Consider the following 20,407-nt stretch of genomic DNA (forward strand, 5'->3'; position numbering starts at 1 on the left):
CCTGGATGTGGCCCAGCCCAAACCGATTACAGCTGCTCCAGTATGGAGAATCCATTGGTCCACAGCCGAGCAGGAGCCAGAGAGGCCATTTATGCTTTTTTTTCAACTCCTTCCCCAGTGACTTCCCCCAACGGCCCAGGCCCGCTCCGCTTTCCACATTACTGCAGTCGAGTTGCCTGCCAAAACTACACCTCCGCGTCACCGTAGCTTTGAACTGTCCATTGTTGCGGTTTATTATTCCTCCTGTCTGTGTGGCAGGTGATGTGACAGGTATTTGTTCTGTCCTCTGCGGGTGGTAGAAGTGTCTGTGTTTCTAATAGATGAAGTAAGAGAGTGTTTTTGTTTCAAGGGATTAAGGATTTGAGACAGGTCTGCACAAATCCATCCACAGCACGTTTGTTTGTTTTTTTGTCCTGTATCCATGTGTTGGTTTGTAAATATCTTCCACTCAGTTGGACAAAAGCGAAACAGAAATTTCCCCCAAGTTTTTTTTTTTCCTTTTTTAATCTTCTTATTTATTATTTCTGACAGTAGATGGTGATAAAACACTGAAACATATGGGTCTCCACACGTGTTTCCTGTTTTAAAGGTCGTTTATTTTTAAATTCATATGAAAAGTGTCACTCCTGCAACAAATCATTGTATTTCACAGAGGGAGAAAACACATTGGACCAAAGTTCATCCACCGTTTTTTTTTTTTTTTTTACAGAAACTCTTTACTTTGTCACACACAAGCTGCCTACTGCATCTTACAGACATTGTGCTCGGAGTACAGATGAGGTACACAGACCTATACCGGTTCCTGTACCACTGTATTGGACATCCAATGAGGCTGCACACTCACTGGAGCAGCACATTCCTCAAGTTGCATATTACCGTGAATTGTGAGTTACCAGTGACCCAGCTGCACAACAGACAGGACCCAGAATGGCTGAAAACAAAATGCAGGTTTCACTCTTATTTACTTATTTGTTTAATAACCCAATAATTTCAGCCATTTCTGTGCCTTTCTTAAGTGGAAAATAATGACTCAAAGCTGCCCATGCCCTCTGCTAAGGCACTGAACTGTAGGAGTGTTAAATACAAACACATGTACACGCACCTCTCACGACAGAGAAGCGAAGGGGACGTTTTGTTGTATAATTAACTCGGTAATCTGCCTCACTCCTCCTCTGTCACACATTCAGGTACGTTAACCACCAAATTGTCTTTTTTTTTTCTTTTTGTGCCTGTGTGTTTCCGCTCGGGGCAGCAAGGGCAGAGATTTTTTTTTGTGTGTTTTTTCTTTTTGGGTGGCAGGAGGGAGGTTGTATAGGAGGGTGGAGCGTCACAGTCTGTGTCCTGTGTTCACTTCATTAGAGTTTAAATGGTCTGCAGGGAAACTGCAACTGCCTTTCACATCACACCACCTGCATTTCCCATTACACAGAGTTCACTCACAGTTACTCATGCGACCACATCCCTCCGCACTTCACACTCTCTCCCAAACTAACGCACATACAGTACAAACATCTTTTCACATACTTTCTTTCAACACAAACACACAGCATACTGTATTGTATAAACCTTTCACAACCATTCACAAGTGCAGATGTGTACATGGCATAAACACAGCATGTGGTCACAATTTTTTTTTCTGCCCCAAGAGCCACTTATCATACAGTCCACTGCTATAAATCATCCAGTCATCAGTCATTCAAGCAGATACAAGCCAACAAATCCTTTCTTCTCACTCTCCCACACATACATACATTACATACATACACATGCACATTCTTTATGTGAGCTGCAGGCTGCAGTGAGCTGTGCATTATCACCCATCTGGGCTGTGTAACTCTCCAATATGCAGTTTAATCTTTGCATCAAGACAAAAAATTGTTTATGCATCCTTCTTACCCGCTCATAGACTGAGCTTAGCTCATTCCAGCTTGGCAAGAGATCATATGACACACTAAACAGACACACCACACACAATAGCAGGGCAGGCCCTGCTGCCAGCAATGGCTTTATGAGTCCTTCATGTGAGTTTGACTCCCTGCTTTTCTTTTTCCATCCTGGCAGCATCCCCCAAAGAGGTCTGTGGCGCAGCCCCCACAGGTTAAACTTCACAAGTTAGTCTTCACAACAAAGTGGCAGAGTGGTCTGCATGTTGGCCCCTCATCACACTGTCACTGGAGGGTATTTCTGGTCACTGGTGACACTGGACCCTCCGGTGGGAGGAGGACACGGGGACTGAAGGGGTCTGTATCCCCCCTGGGTGGGGTCCAGGAAGGCCGCGGTAGCGGACACAGGGTGAGCGTAGCCAATGTACTGTGGGTGCAGGAACTGCCCCTGGTGAGGCATGATCTGGGTGGCCTGCTGGCAGTTGAGTACTGAGAAGTTGGTGGGCATGTTGACGAAGACGCTGGCGTCGGGCGGCAGGCAGCAGGAGGCCTGAGCCCGCATGAGCTGAGGGGCGGCGGGGCGGGGGGCGGCGGGCGGCGCGGAGGAGCTGGACGAGGTGGCGGTGCTGGACTGGCGGGACGACGAGCCTCTGGAGGTGCTGGCCATCATGGGGATGGTCTCCAAGAGACGCCCGCCGCTGGCGCCGCTTCCTGACGCGCCGGGTGATGACAGCTCCTGTTTGGGTCGGAGGCAGCGGCAGCAACACACAGCGACCACAGACCCCACCACGATGAAAGCTACAAACACTGAGCCCACGATCAGGAACGGCACATAAATGGGCACTAGAGAGGGAGAGAGAGAGAGAGGAGACATGTTCACACATCTTTTATGGTGGCAAAATATTGACTTCTAAGTTGCACATTAAGCTTCAAAGCGATGCCGCCTCACACTCTTGCATCTCGTTTCCCAGCAAAGGCAAAGCTCCCACATGTGAGTTAAGATCGGGTAAGACAGTCAAACAAAAGCCTGAGCAGAGAGGAGTGTTTGGACTGGAGTAGAAGAATGAACGGTACACTGGGATTGGGTCCCCATGGAGCCCCAGGCTCTCATTAGCACTTATTAACTTTGTTTTGATCTGTTTTAATCCTGGGCACCCTGCTGTGTCCCCAGCCTCCTCGACCCTGCAGACCCGTGTGTGTGTGTGTGTGTGTGTGTGTGTGTGTGTGTGTGTGTGTGTGCGTGTTTGCTCGGGTGACATTCTTAAGCAGGGCCGGGCTGCCAGCAGATATTTGTGACCCTTCTTTTTCTTCAGCTATTTATGACCAAGCCTTTGAAAATAAGTTACTCAAGTTGAAATGCAGTAACTTGGCGTCCATTTAAAGCAGGGTATTATGAGTTGACTGATTTAATATAGCTGAATGTGAGGTTACTCAGCCCCTTTCTATCAAAGGGGGCTGAGGCCAATTCCCTTCTCGCTGACCTTTACGTTCTTTCTGTGTAAAACAGCAAATCAGCCCTGGAACAGTTGTGTAATTCAATATTCTGCCGATCAGTGTCATTTGCGAGGTCAAACAGCAAACACATTAACAAATGGGGAAAAGTCTTGACATTTTGATACGTGACTATTTCAATTTCAGTCTGTAAATTTGCAAAGTGAGCAGGAGACGGTCCAACAGAAACTTTGAAACATGATCAACAATAACTTTCCCTCACAAATTCACATTGTTTCACTAACTGTACCTTTTAAAAAAAAAAGTCAAAACAGAAAAGGCACGGAGTGAATGGTTTTGGCAGAAACAGGGTGACGGGCAAGATGAGGTCATGCCCTGAGGTGTTCTCCTCAATCGCCCATTCCCATGCGCACTCACACAAACACCTTACAAACACACAAAAAAAACGACCATGTTACATTATAAGTGATTAGTTGTGTTTTATTGTTCCCACAGGGTGTACTTATTTTCTGCTTTGAATGTGCCCATGTGTTATGAGGTGTAACTGTATGCCAAAGAGAGAAGGTGGCACCTGGCTCCAGTTTCCTTTTGTCTCTGGTGCTCTTTGAAATGCATCCATACAGCCTTGAGAAACTTCTCAAAATGTTCATCAAAAGTAGCAGGGTATTAAAAGGATTACTGCATGGGACCTGTTAAGAGCTGGAGGACATTCACCAGCTCAGGCGCTAAGTCCAGGTGTCAAGAGACACAGGCCAGCAGCAGCAGCATGAGGAGGCCGAGACTCTGTGACATGAAGCAAGCCAGGACCTTGACCCATTTCCCTTTGACAAGAAGTGGTGTCAACTTCAGAGGCGTACGTCGGCCTACCTCATAGCTACACACCTTCCAGTAAATAGGTTTTAACAAGAACTCTGTTATGGCAACACATATGAGTTACAAGAGCAGAAATGTCCCAGGGAGTCTTCCACTCTTGCACTCTTTTCCTGCTCTTTCATTGCCTCCACCTCAGCATTTCTGCTTCCACTCCCTTTTCTCTGCATGGTTGATGAGGATTAGTAATCGCAAAAACTTTCTTCATGCGTTTGTTCATCCAAAATACTGAGCAGTAAATCAGCAACGAAGGAAGGAAAAGTTCAGCATTGTTGGAAGACGAGTTCAGATCCTTCACTTAGGTAAAAAAAAAATACAACTATTTAGAACAGTGTTGTACAAGTAAGCCCAAAATGCCCAAATGGGTACTAAAGTAAAACTATTCTAAGTTTTCTTAGTAAAAGCATCATTATTTTATTCAAAACAGAACCCATTAGGTAGTAAAATGGTGCCTGTGAATAATATATTATCATGTAGGCCTATTAATAGATCGTGTGAGGAGGTAGCTACTAGCTGTTGCTATAGGGTTTACAAAGGCACAGTGCTAACAATGCTAACAATGACATGGTAACATACAGTACTAATGTGTTTAGCAGGTATAACATTCACTATATTACCTTAGCCATGTTAATTTTGCATTTTAGCATGACAACACATGCAGAGCAGAGGCTGATGGGAGCGTTGGTAGTTTTTAGGGTGTTTAGTCGTAAATAAAAGTGTTGAAACTTTGAACTTACATTAGCACTGGCTGTGAACCAGCGCCAGTGAATATGTGTGTGAGAACATGACGCCCCATTTGTATTGGATATTTTTACATTGCTGGGCCCAATTACGTCATTAGTTTAACAATGTGAGAAGTTTAGCAGCAAAATTGCTTTTAGGTGGAAATGCTAACAACTCACAGACCTGAAACATTCATCAAGATTATAATATATTGCTTAGGCTATGTAAAATCTTAATCTTTGTCTGATTATGTTTTCCTTAGATTCATTGTATTACAAAAATAGCCTACAGTATTTCCCTCCCTGAGCTGTAGTGGTGAGGTTTAAGTCAAGTAAAGTAGCTTTACTTGAATAAATATACATAATAGGCTAGTTTTCCACCGCTGAACAAGAAAACATGTTAGATATTATGAAAACTTTCAGCACCAGATCATCGACCACAGTTTTTTTAAAGAAGGAATTTATTTCTCTGCCTCTTTGCTTTGTGGGATTTTCTAAGCGCAGGAATCACTTTCTGTGCACATGGTTGTTGAAACGCTCCTATTGTTCCCTGTCACTCCTCCACACCTGTTGCTGCAGTTAAGCTGTGGCAGCCATGCCGCCGCAGCAGCCCCCCTCTCCTAAAGCTCTTGTTTTGGGCACAGTCTTTGTGACCGGCTGGCTGGACTCTCTCTCGTCTCCCCCTCTGTTATCCCACGGGCATTCTTCTGTTCCTAAATACCATATGTTCCCTCATGTTGAGCACATTAATAATTTCCTGCCTGTTACCCATTGACATTACAGTGTGTATCTTTCCTGGATGATTAATAAGCTGCAAGCATATGAAAAATGAATGAAATACACCAACTGAGCTGGGCTTTCTGTAAAAAAAAACACATTTCCTTTTTTCTTTGTGAGGAAAAAGCTGCTTTTCTTTAAGTTATTTTGGCTGGAGGCCACTGAACGAAATGTATATACCTCTTCCTGTAGTGATAAGGCATGATAGTCTTAGCAAATGACAGATTGTAGCTGGAGGTCCAAAAGAAGGCATAATATCCTCCAGGGGAACATGAAATAAGCCTGTGTTGCCCTTTCCTCTGATGTCCAATATACGCTGTATTTTTCTGGAGTGCTGTTATCTACTTTTTGATCTTTTACTCACAATATGATGCAGCTTCAAGAGGCTTTACTGTAGATTAGCACATGGGAACGTAAGCACTGATGAATGGGGAGCCAGGGTAGAGAAAGAAATGTTGTATAGTCACATAATCCACCATAAAAGTTGGAAAATATGGGTTACACTGTATGTCGCCTTAGGGTTTCAGTAATGACGCCTCTCTTAACTGCAGTTTTTATGTATGTATGTGTTTAAAGCAGATCAGACTATGAATCCCTTGGGAGCACAGACACAGGGGAGACTGCAGTGGGAGGGATTACAGCAGCAACTTGACGATGGGAAAACGACTCCTGAGCTTGGTAGGAAATGATACATAACGTGATTTGTGTTTTTTTATGAACAGAGCTGTCAGCGCCTTTGGGTGAGCCACTGTCCAAGATCCGGTCAAGTCCAAACTTGATCCCCGTGGGGACAGCGTGATCTGAGCCCGGCCCCTCTTTGCACTGTTACAGGCCAGGACAAACACAGCTATTTATAAAGTGCTGCAGCGCGGCACAGTGTGCCATTTGTGAGTGCAGTTAACTCGTTTTTGGAGGAGTCTGCTGTCTCCTGTGCAGCTGTCGTTGCCAACCGGGACGCGGAGCAGATGAAGCCCATAACAAGGAGATACAGTGGGTGTGCTGGGTTTATGAGAGGAAACCAGAGCCTCTATTAGGTCTGCAATTTACAATATCAAATTTAAGACATCCTGCAGTGGATGCGCCTTGGGCACGGCGTTAACTCACTTAGGCCCTGTTCAGAGACCCAACTTTAACATGGTTATCCGATCAGCAGTGGACACCTCCAAGCGCGTCACTTCACACCTGGCAGCTCCACATGAGTCTCGAGTGACCACTTGTGATCTGATCTCACTTCCACGCTCAAAGTGCAAATAAACATAATATATTGCAGAGTGGAAAAGCAGTCTCAGACGCCTGGACCCCACTGTGGCCTACATCATCATCTGGCCTCACTTTTATTTAAGTTGCTAATTCGTTCCTATTGTAATGACATGGAAGCTCATTTAAAAAACAAAGATTTGGCTGAGACTAATTCACCTTCTTAAGTTACCCCACTGTCTCTCTTTGTCATAAATCACAGTGAATATAATGGGGATTACAGGCTTTTACTTTGACAGTCTCTATAGCTACTCTGAAACAAACTTTAACATATGCAGGCCACCAGTTCACTAAATTACTTTTCCTACTTTTATACATTAATTGTTGTTTTTAAATTGATTTTTCCCCTTTTCCTTTACGCACAAGTTACCTTGGCTATTTGCAAAAAGGAGTGATTGGTTTTCTTAGTATTTTGGGGTAGTTGCAGTAGAAGTTTTGGGCTTATACCTGCACCGTTGTCCTTGTTCTCCTTGGTCCCCGTCCCGGGCTCCTGAGCCTGTCGGTCGTTGTCGCAGCTGCCCTGATCCAGCCGCGCGTCCGTGCTGGAGCAGCAGTACCGCAGCTCACATTTCCCGCAGCAGATGATCGCATCCTCTCCGTCGATCTTCTCCGGGCACTGGAAACCCTCTTTCCACGCGCCCTGGGAGTCCTGCCAGCCGTGGCAATATTCCCCGCTGGCTTTCACGTCTATGATGACCAGGAGCATTGTCACGATCGCGGTGACAGACATCGGGAACCCTCCTCCCCACATCCTGGGCCAGGTGGCCTGCCGCGGCCGCACGCTGGCTCGCTGGAAGAGACGGCGAGGCTTTCACTCCCCGCGTCTAACCCGGTGGAGGTGGAGGGGGTGACACGGGTGATCAGAGCGATGAAGAAGGGAGCTGAGGGGGTGAAGTGGGAGAGCAACAAACCACTTAGAAGCTGTCATTTGTTAGAGGAATCCCGTGCGTAAAACAGATCCAAAGTCTCCAAAAGTGACTTCTCGGCAGATTATTATCCAATAATTGTCCAAAACACTTAATGTTACTATTGGAGGAAAAAAACAGTCAGAGATTATAACAAACTATACAAAGTCCAACTGTAAGCTTTTGAGCTGTGGTAAATCCAACACTGACAGACTAATAGCTCTCCTCTGGCACTGTGGCGACGCTGTTCGTGTCTCCGTCCTGACTCTTCAAATGACTTTCCACAGGGATGAAGAGAAACCACCACTTGTAGTCTGATCCATGTGCGCACAGCTGCTGTCACTCCCGAGTCCACTCACCGCGAGCCCCGTGCGTAAAGACAACTTTTCCAACTTCAGTGGCTCCGTAAGCAGCATTGTCGGGCAGCAGGAGTCAGTCAGTCAGTCAGTCAGCCGAGCAGTCTAACCAGATTGAACTGAAGCGCGCAGTCTATCCCACCTCAGAGTCACAGTGAGAGGGGCGTGTAAAAAGTCAGATGCAAATACACACCTCTCCACGATACAACAATAAACTTACCAGTGTTAAGTTACAAAGGCTAAACTTAGTTACAACTTCCTGTTTGATTCTTCAAAGTAAACCCTGACACTCAAAACACAATGTGCATGTTGCTCTATTGAGGAGCCTACTTTCGCTTGGTTGCACTAGATGTCAATTGTGGATACCTATATAGCCTATATATACCACAATCGTTGCTATTTATTCCTGTCAAAAGCTGATATCCTCACTCTCAACCTTCCCATCAACCAAAAGGATCATACGCTTTTATTTTGAAGGCAATATGCCAGATTTCCGGTCACATATTGCTGTCAATCCCTCCATTGTACAACATCAGGGATTTGCTTGGATTAAATTCCCATAAATTCATGTCACTTTCCCAGACTGAGTAAACTAGTCTGTCAGTTTTCTCCTGGTGAAAAGAAGCAGAGTTTGGTCAATATTAGTTAGAAGTTCTCTGTTTTGATCAAGTTGTCACTGCACTTCCATGTGTTCTGTTAGCCTAGACACAGAAGGGGGTTTTCATGCTGACATTGCCATCTAGTGGTGCTGCCAGATGTTTGCGCCTGTGCAAACATCTGGCAAAATGCAAAAAGCATGAGCTGGATGGATAAGAGAATGAGTGGTGCTAGATTCAAGTTTATGAAAGAGCTTGAGATCACATAGAAACAGTCTCTTACATTGTCCAGTAAAAGTTGAACCAGTTTAGCCCCAAAGCAAGCCATAGTGGCTAAAAAAATATATATATTGTTATTACCAAGCTAGAATTAAATATGAGAACTTTTATATAATGTATTTCAATTTTGCTCTGAATTTCCAATAAACTGACTGCCGAGAGTTCACCCAACTCATTAAACTGAGTTTCTAAAGAAACATTATTAGCATATTAGCAGAGTTCCCAACACTATCCACGAACCATTGGAGGCAAAAATAGCATAAAATAGAAACATACTTACGTAAAGTGAAATTACTTCGATGTGTAGTCTGCTTATATGGCATATTAATAATTAATTTACACACCTACTTTCTTGGTCTCTGTCGGTATTAACACTGAAAAAGTCAATAATACCTCTGCTAGCCTACTAATGATCCACCTTGAATGCCACCTGCTGCTCGCCACCAGTACTTCATTTCCCATCATGCCCCTCCGTCGTGTAGCAGCGGTGTCCGTGGCAACAGCGGAGGAAGTGGCGCGCAACTGTTGAAAAACTGCCACAACAAACTGAGGGGAGAGTTTGGTGTTGTTCATCTCCCTCAACCTGAAAGCTGAAGAGGCAGAGCTACACGGGCACAGTCTGACACGCTGCTCTTTATAGCAAACAGCGGATTCAGACAGAAAACGTAAGTGTTATTTCAGTATTTAGCGGGCAGCTCTGTCGCTAAACACATTTTCGCTAACGCATCAATAGTTCATCAATGCTCAGACTTCACATGATCATCGGGGAGGAACCGTAGCTAATAGCTGGCTTAATTAGTTGCTGCTTGCTCCCATTTACCAGTGAGTAGTATGTAGGCTGGCTGACTGTAGCTGAGTTAGAAAACAACACAGTGTTTAGGCTGTGAACCATCATGTAGGCCTACCTCTTCATGTTTTACCTGTGAACAGATGTCGTTTGCGAGAGTGGGGCGTCCACAACTACAGCAACACAGCAAAGGGAAGAGGCCTGTTCGCCCCAAGAAGGCAGCAGCTCCCAAGAGAGAGTGGGTGGTGAGTAAAGAAAAGCTTAGCATGCATATGCCCCACAAAGAATACCCAAAAAACACAATTTTCTTTCTTATAACTGAGAATATTACTCAACCTGTTCAAGGACAAATGAGTTTAAAGTGAAGCTTGCTTTCAATACAAGTTACCCCACTACTAAATGTGTTGCCTCACTTGAGACCATACACATTTTTGTTCAAATGATTAAATCTCAGAGTTCATTTCACTTACTAGCTTGAAGCTTCAGTTTAAGAGAGAGATGTTTTAATGTCACCTATCCATTGTTGGTTTCAGAGCACTGTCAATGACCTGTCTGTGCACAAGCTGACAACTGCTGAACTGGTAAGATGTTTGACCATCAAGTTGTTTTATGGAAAATAGCCTGTTTTTTGTTCACTAGAGAAGGAGTTTGCTGTTTCATCTTTTATTATGTACTGCAATAGTAAATGAACATGAGAATAGTCAGTAGTTACTGAAACAGTTCATAAATAGTGAGGGAGTACTGAGTTTCACTAGCAAAGCTATTCATGCTTTTCTGTTTCATATCAGCTAAATTGGATATTTGGGGCTCTTAATTTTTACAGCAGTAGTTATAGCAGTGATTTTTCAACAGTCCTCCTAGACCTTAATTATTCAATTAAATGTTAACCACCAATAATTAAAAGGAGTATTTGCTGCAGTCTGTATACACTTGCCTCATTGTTCTCTTCTGGTGCAGAATCACCGGCATGAGATTCACAAGTCCCACAACAAGGTTGCAGCTCAGTGGGAGCTGAGAGAGAAAGCTCTGAAACGGCGTCTCAGACACGAAGGGAGTCCTGCACCTCTGGACCAGGCTAGCCTCAGCATCATCAGGGAGGTCAGTGAAGATGACTTCTCTATTATGTTTTGCGATTTCTGTGCTGACCTGATGCTGTTAGAATAAAAGGGAATACAATTTTGTTTGTTAAAAGGAAACAAAAATGGGAATCCTAACCAAACGTTTCCCCTCAACTGAGTTTACCATGATGGTTGTGGTGTGTTGTGATGCTGCAGGTTTTCTCTGACCAGCTGCTGCTGCAGGATGTCTTGGCCCGCTCTGACAGAGCCATGGCTGTTGTGAAAGACCTGTTTGGAGACGCTCCACGCAGGCAGACTGGTAGCACGCAACTTGTTTTGTAAAATAGATACTTAGACACAGTGATCAGATGGAGAACATACTTATTCCTCTAGTCAGTTACTCATTTGAAAAAGAAATTGAAGGACTAAGTTCGGTTATTTCTGTCCAAATAATCCTGTGTGTATTTTTGACAGGACATCCCAGTGTGACCATGGCTCCAAACTGTGACTCAGACTCAGAGCTGCCTGTTCTCCAGAGACCAGATCCTCCGACTCAGCTGTCACTGCTCAGCCAGTCTATGATGGACCAGCAGGTTTGTGTGCATCACAATAATGTTATAAATTTGGGATATGACACTTCACAGTATGTTGTCACCAACTTTCACCCACCTATCTGTTTTTTTCTGGTAATAATAATATTCTGCAAGTCTATTGAATCCTAAATTATTTTTTCATGTATCAACATGTGTGGTGTTGAATTTTTTACTCCAGGCCCTTAATGAACTTGAAGGCTCAGAGGAAGACTACAGTGATCAAGATGCCTGTCCCTCTGGCAGCTCAGGATATCCTGTAATCCGGAGGTACTATACCTGCAGAACAGATAATACCTAAATACCAGTGGACCCCACTGCGATAAGAAATTGTAATGCAATGTATGCTTCATGTTAATGGCAAAATAATATAGTAATGCTTTACATCCCACTGCAGGGCCAATACACGAAAAATAAAGGCGCGGGGCAGAGTGACACAACAGAAGAAAGTCCGTCATCCCATCTCTGACCGGGGCAACAGAGGAAGTGCTCCTTCAACCCCCTGCACATCAGGCCGAGCACCAGACCGAACAGGTAAGATATTAAAAGGAAATGAATGATTGATCAGTTGTGGAAGATCTACAACACATACGTTCATGATCACACTTTGTTTCAGCTCTCAATGCCACGGTGGCTGTTCAGCGTGTTCGGACCAGACACAGCAAATCGGAGGAAGCAAAGGAGGAGCCGTCTGTCCTGGTTGGTCAGGTCCTAAACCCTGACAAGCCTCTTACCCAATCAGGTACTATCAGGAAAGATGTTATTATCAAAATTAAATATTCTATAAAATGCATTTGTATTAAAAAAGTGTTTTTGTTTCTTTCTTTGTGTTCCACAGGAAGGATTAGTAATCAAACCAGCAGGACCAGAAAGTGTAATTCTCAAAGTTCAGAGTTGGATGGCTCCACTGTCGGCTCTCTGAGTGGGGACCAGTCTAGTCTGGGCCTGCTGCAGTCGATGCTGGGTCAGGTGGAGGAAGACTTGGACACTCTGAGTCCTGACACGGCACCAGGCTCGGCACAGAGTCCAAAACAGCAGAGGACACAAGGCCTCACTGGATTCTCTGTTGCGCTGGTCTCCACCCTCGGACGTTTGGTGCATCTCCTCAAAAAGGTTCAGCAACTTTATGTCTTTGTTGGTTCCCTCTTTCAGAGCATACTGTATATTCTGCACATTCAAGTCCCACTAGGAGATCATAGTTTTGTCATTATTGGGCTTATAGGACCATATATGGACGGCAGATGGAAATTAGCTTTCTGCTAAATCTGGTACACGCATCTTTATCTGTTCATCATCTGTTTAACGTCTGTGTACACTGTCCATAAACTTAATGAAATAAATATTACTGTAGCATTGTTGCGTTTTGTATCACATATCATCTTTTTTTGTTGTTGTGAAGAACATGTGAATGATGTTGAATGTTCTTATTTGCAAGCAGGCATTAGCTTCAGATAACTTCCAGTCATTTAGTTTTTGTGTTTTTTTGTTACTTAATTGTTGCATAGTGATAAATGCAATGTAAACTATTCATGTACTCTTCTTTTACTTTTGCATTTGTAAGCAATAATTGTGGAACTCTAAGGAGAGGCAATGCAGCCATAATGTTTACTGAAATGGCATCTGTTTTAAATTAATTAAATCTCTTCTCCTTCTGTGTCAGACTGAGGGGGAAGTTCAGAAAGAGGCTCAGGAGAGGAGGCGACTGGAGGAGGAGCTGAAGGAGCAGCGAGGGCTGATTGATGCGCTCACTGCAGAGACTCTGACTTTGAAAGAGGAGGCTGCTACTCTGAAGGTGAAACAGAGTTTACCTCATGGCCTCACATTATGTTAATGTCCAGATTCAAATTGCACAGATAAATTCTGTTTCTTTCCCGTTGTTTCCTCACAGGCAGGCGTCCAGCAGCGGATCACAGAGCTGGAGCAGAAGGTGGATGCTGTGGTGCTGGTCATTGGGGGACTTGGACTGTTGGAAACAAACACCGACCCACCTCCAGACTCTAATATCAAAGCTGCAGGTGTGTGTGTGTGTGTGCATAGATCATTTTGTGGATCGTAAATGGTGGATACTTGATTTACATTTTGCTGAATTGCAGTTTGTCAGCCTGCACCTGTTCCCGAGCAAAGGCAAGCATCTGTTTCTCCTGCCGTCCTGCTCTCTCCGCCTCGACAAGGAGACAACTGGAACCATATTCCAAGTAAAGGTTATCTTCAACAGTTTGTGCCAACGCCATCCTCCCATGGTCATACACAAGAAATCTAATCATGCTTTTGCCCTTTCTTTTTCACAGTGACTCATCCTGCACCGTCGTACCAGCAGTTTGATAACCTCCGGTCCCGTGAGGACGTCCGAGCTCAGGGCTCAGCCTCCAGCCTCACCAGCCTCCCTCTGACCAGCCGTCCCTCCATCTCCTCACCGTCACTGGCCTCTGAGCCTCCAAACCCGCAGCTCCACCCAGAGGCCATGCTGGCGGAGATAGCACAGCTGAGCAGACAGAATGAGCTGATCAGGGCCCAGCTCAGCCAGGCCCAGAGGCTCGGGTCACGGGCCAGCAGAGGTTCGCCCAACAGTAGCAGCGAGCAGAGGAGACTGAGCTCCAGCAGCTGTGAAAGAATTTCTCCTCGAAGCATCGGAGAGAGGAGGACGTCAGGGTCCAGCAGCACAGGGAGACCGAGCCAGAACATCCAGGTCGCTGAAAGTGGGACTCATCAGGTGGGATTGAGCCTAAAACACACATTTCAAGTACGTTAAAAAATGTCTTTTTATGAAGATAGAATTCCTCTTTTACAGATAATATGCAGCACTTTCTAATCATCTAGCAAAAGAAATTAAAAGACAATCTAAATGTGAGTGAAGCATCTTCTCACCTTGTCACAATGACAGTGGTACAGAATAATATTCATTTTCATTAGGTAGATATTTCTTTCATCTTTGAAATCCGGTAACTTCACATTCAAATTAGCAAAGGAGTAGTCAAGTCAGCTTTATTTATAGAGCACATTTAAAAACAACAAATGTTAATCAAAGTGCTTTACAATTATGTGCAAAACAAGAACAACAATGACAAAAGAATATAAAAAGAGAAACGGACAGAGAGAAAGAACAGTGGATGCAATTAAATCAAAATCAGAGGATGATGATGTATTTGTAGTATGCCAAATCAAATGCTATGAACAAAAGATGTTTTTTTAGCCGTGTTTAGGAGCGTGAAGAACGAACTGAATGTGGCAAAATAGGAAGAGTCTGAAAGTCTTTATTTGATAATCTGAAACTCAACACATGAGACGTTGGCAGAGCTCTCTCTGCACCAAGCACCATTCATTAGTTTCAGGGTTGATCATATTCACTCTTTCTTTCTTGCTCAGGCAACATCTCCCAATACCTTCAGTGTGAACAAAGTGGAACAGCGCCTCCTAGAGTTGAACAGGCAGAGTGCAGCGGCCAGGGGTCGACTGTTGGAGTTGATCGAGCAACAGCAACAGTGCGTTTCCTCCAAAGCTCCTCCCTCTGTCTCCCCCATCCCTGCCTCTGCCTTCAGCCCACATAGAACAGGTACAGTGGGTCAATCTGACGCGTCTCTGTCCGTCTGATCATCTCATATGGCTAGAAAATCATTGTTCTCTTGTCATTGCTAGTTGAGGGTGGAAGTCCTGAAGTGTCGATGCTGCTGCCAGCGCAGGCAGGTCATGGCGACAGACGGTGAGTGGCTCAGCTGGATGAGAAGGATGCTAATAACAAGTGTTAATAATAAATTTAACATTTTAATGTGAGTATTAGCTCACAAAATAATTTCGACTGACTAACTGAAATATGAAATATACAAGCACAATTCAATAAATTAGAATATCACGAAAAAGTAAATTTTTCAAATAGTGAAACTCATATATTATATAGATTCATTACACACAGACTGAATTTCATTGCAAAATACAGTACAATACAAATTTATGTCTTTATCTCTTTCAATTGTAATGATTACGGCTTACATTTAATGAAAACACAAAATTCATCAAATCAAAAGAGACAAAAGACAAACTGTAATCAGATAATTAACTCAAAACACCTGAAAAAGGTTTCCTGAGCTTTTATGGTCTGCTACGCTATAATGGGGAAGGCTGCTGCTGACCTCCATGATATTGTAAGTTAGTGAGATATACATATGATACAGTAGAAAGAGGATGCATATCTTTTCATAAATTACAATTTGCACGTGTCTCTGTTTCATCATTTATGAGCCCTGGACTGTTTTTATACTGCAGATCTGCTGGTTCTGAATCTTACAGATCAAGTGGAGAAATCAATGATGGAAAAGCACAGGTACACACACACACAGAGACTCAGGTAGATGTGCTCAGATTTCTCCAAACTCTAATCACTTTCATCTAAAAATGCACATTTTCTTTTCCCCACAACAGATGGAGAAGCAGAGAGGGAGAGAAGGATGGTTTTCTTTGTCTGCGCATGTGAGATGACAAGAGGACAGCTTCCTATCCACCCTGAGAAACCTGAGCATGCTTTATTTAAACCACATCTTTTGGTATTTTATCTATGCATTTTAAAGACTGAATTAAATTGATTTTAATTTTAAAACATTTGAATGAACTCATGGTGTCATTTATTCTAAACAAAGTTGTATCTACATCAAAACAATAACCATTCAGCTTTAAAAGAATAGTAAGTTTCTGTTTTCATTAATTGCAGATTCATATGCATCCCCAACATGAAATAACTGAATCACAGGTTTATTTAGTTATGCAAAAATAGTAGTTTATATTTATTTCCACAGATAATCCTCTCAAAGTTTGATTGCAAAGCATGTGTGTATACGTATGTCACTTCAAAAATAGACTGTTCATTTGTGTGTGTGTCTGAGATGCAGTGTGGTGGAGGTGGAGTCTCAGGCCCAGAGGCACTGGCCCCCTAAAGACTTTAAACTTCAGCCTCATCAAATCCACATTAAGGTCCATGTTCAGTCTACTCAGACTGTCTGTCTGTCCGTCCATCTGTCTTTTTGTTCCAGAGGCTGTGGTTTGGTTTAGTTATAGTCTGTCACCACATCTCTGAAACATGTTTGATATTACAAGTTTGCATTTTTGTTTAATTTGTGTTTTTCAAAGGGAGATGGAGGTTGCGTGCCTAAAAGCCATGAAGAAAAAACAGCGACAGTGGGAGAGGGGGAGGAGTGACAAGCTGCTTCAACCCATTAGGTCCTCTCCACTGTGGCTTTGACTAAAGTATGGCCTCTTGTGGCTATTTATGGTACACAAACATACTACGCATGCACATGCACACAAACATTTGTTCTTTCTTCTTTTCTCTGATTCTTTCATGTCCATGTCTTTAATCTTGTGTGTAACTCTTTCAGTTCTCACTCTTTTACTATGAATCTGTTTTTCTTAAACACTCAGAGGCAATTAGGTTCAATTGTGATTCACTGACACATAGTGGGTGCACACATAATGCAACCACTACATAACTGCAGGGATCGGCAGGAGGAGATGAAATCATTTCCCTCCTCCTGAGCTAAGAAGTGAGTGGTTCGAGTGGTAGAGACGTGAAACATTTTCTTTTTATATTTAGCATTATTATATATTTATATATAGGATATTCAGGAGACGTAGAGTAGGAGAGCTGGAGAGGTAAAAAATATGCAACACTATGGCAAGCCATTTTAACATTTAAAAGCCAGACTGGAAATGTGTTGCAGATATCTGTAATTCAGTTTTGCCTAGTCAAAAAGAAAATTTCAGACACCGCAACTACGTTCTTCCTAGGACAAATTACGTCACTTTTGCCATTCATGTGTATGGGGTTTGTTATTACAGATATCTACAATTCAGTTGCAGATATTTGCTATGTGAATTACAGATATCTGTAACTGAATTATGACTAGTACTAATTCCAGTTTGAGATATCTACAATTTGATTCTGACTAGTCATAATTCCAGTACAAGATATCTCAATTAAAGATATCTACATGTCCCTTTTCAGATATCTTAAATTAAGGTTTGACTAGGCGAAATGACGTTGTAGATATCTCAAACTGGAATTAGGAATAGTCATAATTCACTCACAGATATCTGTAATTCACATAGCGGATATCTGCAACTGAATCGTAGATATCTGTAATTACAAACCTCATACACATGAATGGCAAAAGTGACGTCATTTGTCCTAGGAAGAACGTAGTTGCGGATATCTGAAATGTTCTTTTTGACTAGACAAAACTGAATTACAGATATCTTGAATGAAAAATCCAGCTATCCAAATCGTAATTACAACTAGTCAGAAAGATGTTGTTGATATCTACAATTTTACTTCCGTATAGTCAAACTTAGCTTTTAAATGTTAAATCTGCCTGCCATACAACGCAGCAGCAGCACCACAGCTGTAACTGAACCAGGGCTGCTGCAGCTACATGGTAACCACCACTAGGCCACAGGTACACAGGACCTCTTTCACTTCCACTTACTGACGGCTGCTCTTCTGTGTAGCTCCTTGTCGCCTGAATCAAGAAGTCATAAATAAGTGGTGGTAAGCTAAGCTGACTCACTCCCACTTCAGGTAGTGTGTGCTCAGGGTTTTAAGGTTTCAGGGGTGACGCTGGAGTAGGAATGAGAGCACTTGAGTTTTCCAGTCAGTCAGGAGAGCTGTGTGGGGGCGACGACAATGCCAAGCAGGGAAATTTAAAAGGAGTAAATATTGCAGATAATCACAGAATGGAGGCATAAAGGGTCCGGGGACAGCAGCCATAAACGTGGGGTCAGAGGTCACCATGGAGACGCAGTGGGAGGCAGGCGGGGCTTTTTGTGCCCAGCCGGGGTGAGTGAAGGACGGGGTGAATGGGGATTAACCCCACCTCAGTGCCTTTCAATTCACCCCCTCCTTCATGGCAGAGCCGGAGGAAAGTTCCCATGTGACTGCTCCCTCATACCTCTATCTATCTATCTATCTATCTATCTATCTATCTATCTATCTATCTATCTATCTATCTATCTATCTATCTATCTATCTATCTATCTATCTATCTATCTATCTATCTATCTATCTATCTATCTATCTATCTATCTATCTATCTATCTATCTATCTATCTTCCCTCTCTGTCTTTCTTTCACCCCCTTTCTATGTCTTTTTACTTCTCTCTTTATTTATTTCTACCCCTCCCTCTTTGTCTTTTTCCCATGTGACTGCTCCCTCATACCTCTATCTATCTATCTATCTATCTATCTATCTATCTATCTATCTATCTATCTATCTATCTATCTATCTATCTATCTATCTATCTATCTATCTATCTATCTATCTATCTATCTATCTATCTATCTATCTATCTATCTATCTATCTATCTATCTATCCTCTCTGTCTTTCTTTCTTTCTTTCACCCCCTTTCTATGTCTTTTTACTTCTCTTTATTTATTTCTACCCTTCCCTCTTTGTCTTTTTCTTTCTTTTCTTTCACTCTCTGGCTTTTAACTTCTTTCTTTCTACCCCCCTCTATCTCTATCTATCTACCACTTTCTATCTATTATCGCCCTCTCTGTCTCTTTTTCTCATTTCTTTCTTCTACTCCCTATCTATCTATCTATCTATCTATCTATCTATCTATCTATCTATCTATCTATCTATCTATCTATCTATCTATCTATCTATCTATCTATCTATCTATCTATCTATCTATCTATCTATCTATCTATCTATCTATCTATCTATCCTTTTTCCTATGCTGTATGAGATGCAGTGAGAGTGGACCACGTCACACACATACAATGACATTCAAGTTGCCCCCACTTCACCTCAGTGAAGGAGGCTGAAGTCACTCAGAAAAACACACACACACACACTAAACCTTGCACACACACTGGCTCATATTGCTGCCTTTGATGGAGACCAAAGTGACATATAGGCATTGTCCAGTTGTCATTGAGATCTGAGCAGCAGGTTGTTTATATAGAGAGGAAAGTGGTACTAATCCTTATTTCCTTGTATTGTTTTAGCATTTGAACCACATTGAGTTAGAATGGGATATACATATCAATAGAATATTTGGTAAAAGTGTTTTTTCTTTCTGCAAAGTTGGTCAAAGGTTTTCTTGCGTAGTTTATTGTAGTCAAATTGTTAACACTTTTTCTTCTTAAGAATGGTAAAAAAAAAATTAAAAAAAGATAGTCATGATCTCATATGCTTGATTTCACTTTTCTTCAAATGTTGCAGTGTTAAATTGACGCCACTAGAGGGCAATATCACAGTGCTGCAGTGGCTCAGTTTGGGTCTTGAAGAGATTAACTTGAACTGTTTCCCAGTTCCCTCTCTTTTTTCCATGATGTTTTATTAGTCTTTACAAGTAAACATGGAGAAATAGCAACAACGAAAAAAGTGACTGCATCAAAAAATCTATAAGATAAAATGTTTGTTTGTTTTTTCAAGAAAAATAATAGCACTGTGGTACAGCAAGTACTGTACGCAATGCATTATTTTCCCAACTTAACGAATGGGTATGACAAACTAAGAGAAGCAGTCAAGTAACTCAGAGTTATAACGATTCATAATAACCACAATGAACATCCCAGTAAACTCCCTTACAGTAAAGTTTCTGCTGCAGACACCGTGTGTGTTGTCACGTGTGGAAACCAGTTTGTGAATTAATTCAGCCTTTAAAATGTTGTTTTTGCTTGAGCTTGACGTGACATGTGCGTGACAAGGGAACCAGTGCATGTGCGTGTTTGCGTGTGTGTGTGTCTGTGTCTGCATGTGTGTGCCCATGTGTGTAGGTCGGAGCGCACTGCACTGCACTCCACTCCACTCCACAGCTGTGCGAGGGTCTGATCTGAAGCAGGCTAGAGCTTGCTGTGAAAATATTATTGCAAGTGTTTATTAT

General features: G+C 42.7%; 2 protein-coding genes across 3 annotated transcripts; one reads left to right on the top strand and one right to left on the bottom strand.

The window, feature by feature from the left end:
• Positions 1–574: 574 nt before the first annotated feature.
• Positions 575–8,379, bottom strand: shisa2b (shisa family member 2b). Its single transcript, XM_085763117.1, has 2 exons — positions 7,409–8,379; positions 575–2,726 (listed from the first exon to the last, which is right to left on the bottom strand). The coding sequence occupies exons 1-2, from the start codon at positions 7,710–7,712 to the stop codon at positions 2,161–2,163; spliced, it is 870 nt and encodes a 289-aa protein (XP_085619243.1). The 5' UTR covers positions 7,713–8,379; the 3' UTR covers positions 575–2,160.
• On the top strand, positions 6,359–16,116 carry spice1 (spindle and centriole associated protein 1). 2 transcript variants are annotated; one of them, XM_085763115.1, is made up of 18 exons: positions 6,359–6,382; positions 10,028–10,129; positions 10,418–10,465; positions 10,842–10,982; positions 11,159–11,261; positions 11,417–11,535; positions 11,714–11,802; positions 11,930–12,066; positions 12,149–12,274; positions 12,371–12,645; positions 13,193–13,324; positions 13,421–13,547; positions 13,626–13,727; positions 13,821–14,242; positions 14,896–15,082; positions 15,166–15,229; positions 15,790–15,847; positions 15,946–16,116. In XM_085763115.1, exons 1-18 carry the CDS (start codon positions 6,359–6,361, stop codon positions 16,000–16,002), a joined length of 2,313 nt encoding a protein of 770 aa, XP_085619241.1. In that variant the 3' UTR covers positions 16,003–16,116. The 2 variants fall into 2 exon arrangements, with proteins under 2 accessions (XP_085619241.1, XP_085619242.1); XM_085763116.1 differs by lacking the exon at positions 6,359–6,382 and adding an exon at positions 9,595–9,762.
• Positions 16,117–20,407: the final 4,291 nt, after the last annotated feature.

The sequence above is a fragment of the Trachurus japonicus genome, chromosome 20 (assembly GCF_045865225.1).
Source record: "Trachurus japonicus isolate A0001 chromosome 20, Traja_1.0".
NCBI classification, from domain to species: domain Eukaryota; kingdom Metazoa; phylum Chordata; class Actinopteri; order Carangiformes; family Carangidae; genus Trachurus; species Trachurus japonicus.

Excerpts from the sequence above, each read along its gene's own strand:
- spice1 (XM_085763115.1), top strand. The coding sequence starts at position 6,359 with ATGGGAAAACGACTCCTGAGCTTG. Across the intron at positions 6,383-10,027 it reads GAAAACGACTCCTGAGCTTG|ATGTCGTTTGCGAGAGTGGG; the intron begins GTAGGAAATGAT and ends ACCTGTGAACAG. Across the intron at positions 11,536-11,713 it reads AGTCTATGATGGACCAGCAG|GCCCTTAATGAACTTGAAGG; the intron begins GTTTGTGTGCAT and ends TTTTTACTCCAG.
- shisa2b (XM_085763117.1), bottom strand. The coding sequence starts at position 7,712 with ATGTGGGGAGGAGGGTTCCCGATGTCTGTCACCGCGATCGTGACAATG. Across the intron at positions 2,727-7,408 it reads GAACAAGGACAACGGTGCAG|TGCCCATTTATGTGCCGTTC; the intron begins GTATAAGCCCAA and ends CTCCCTCTCTAG.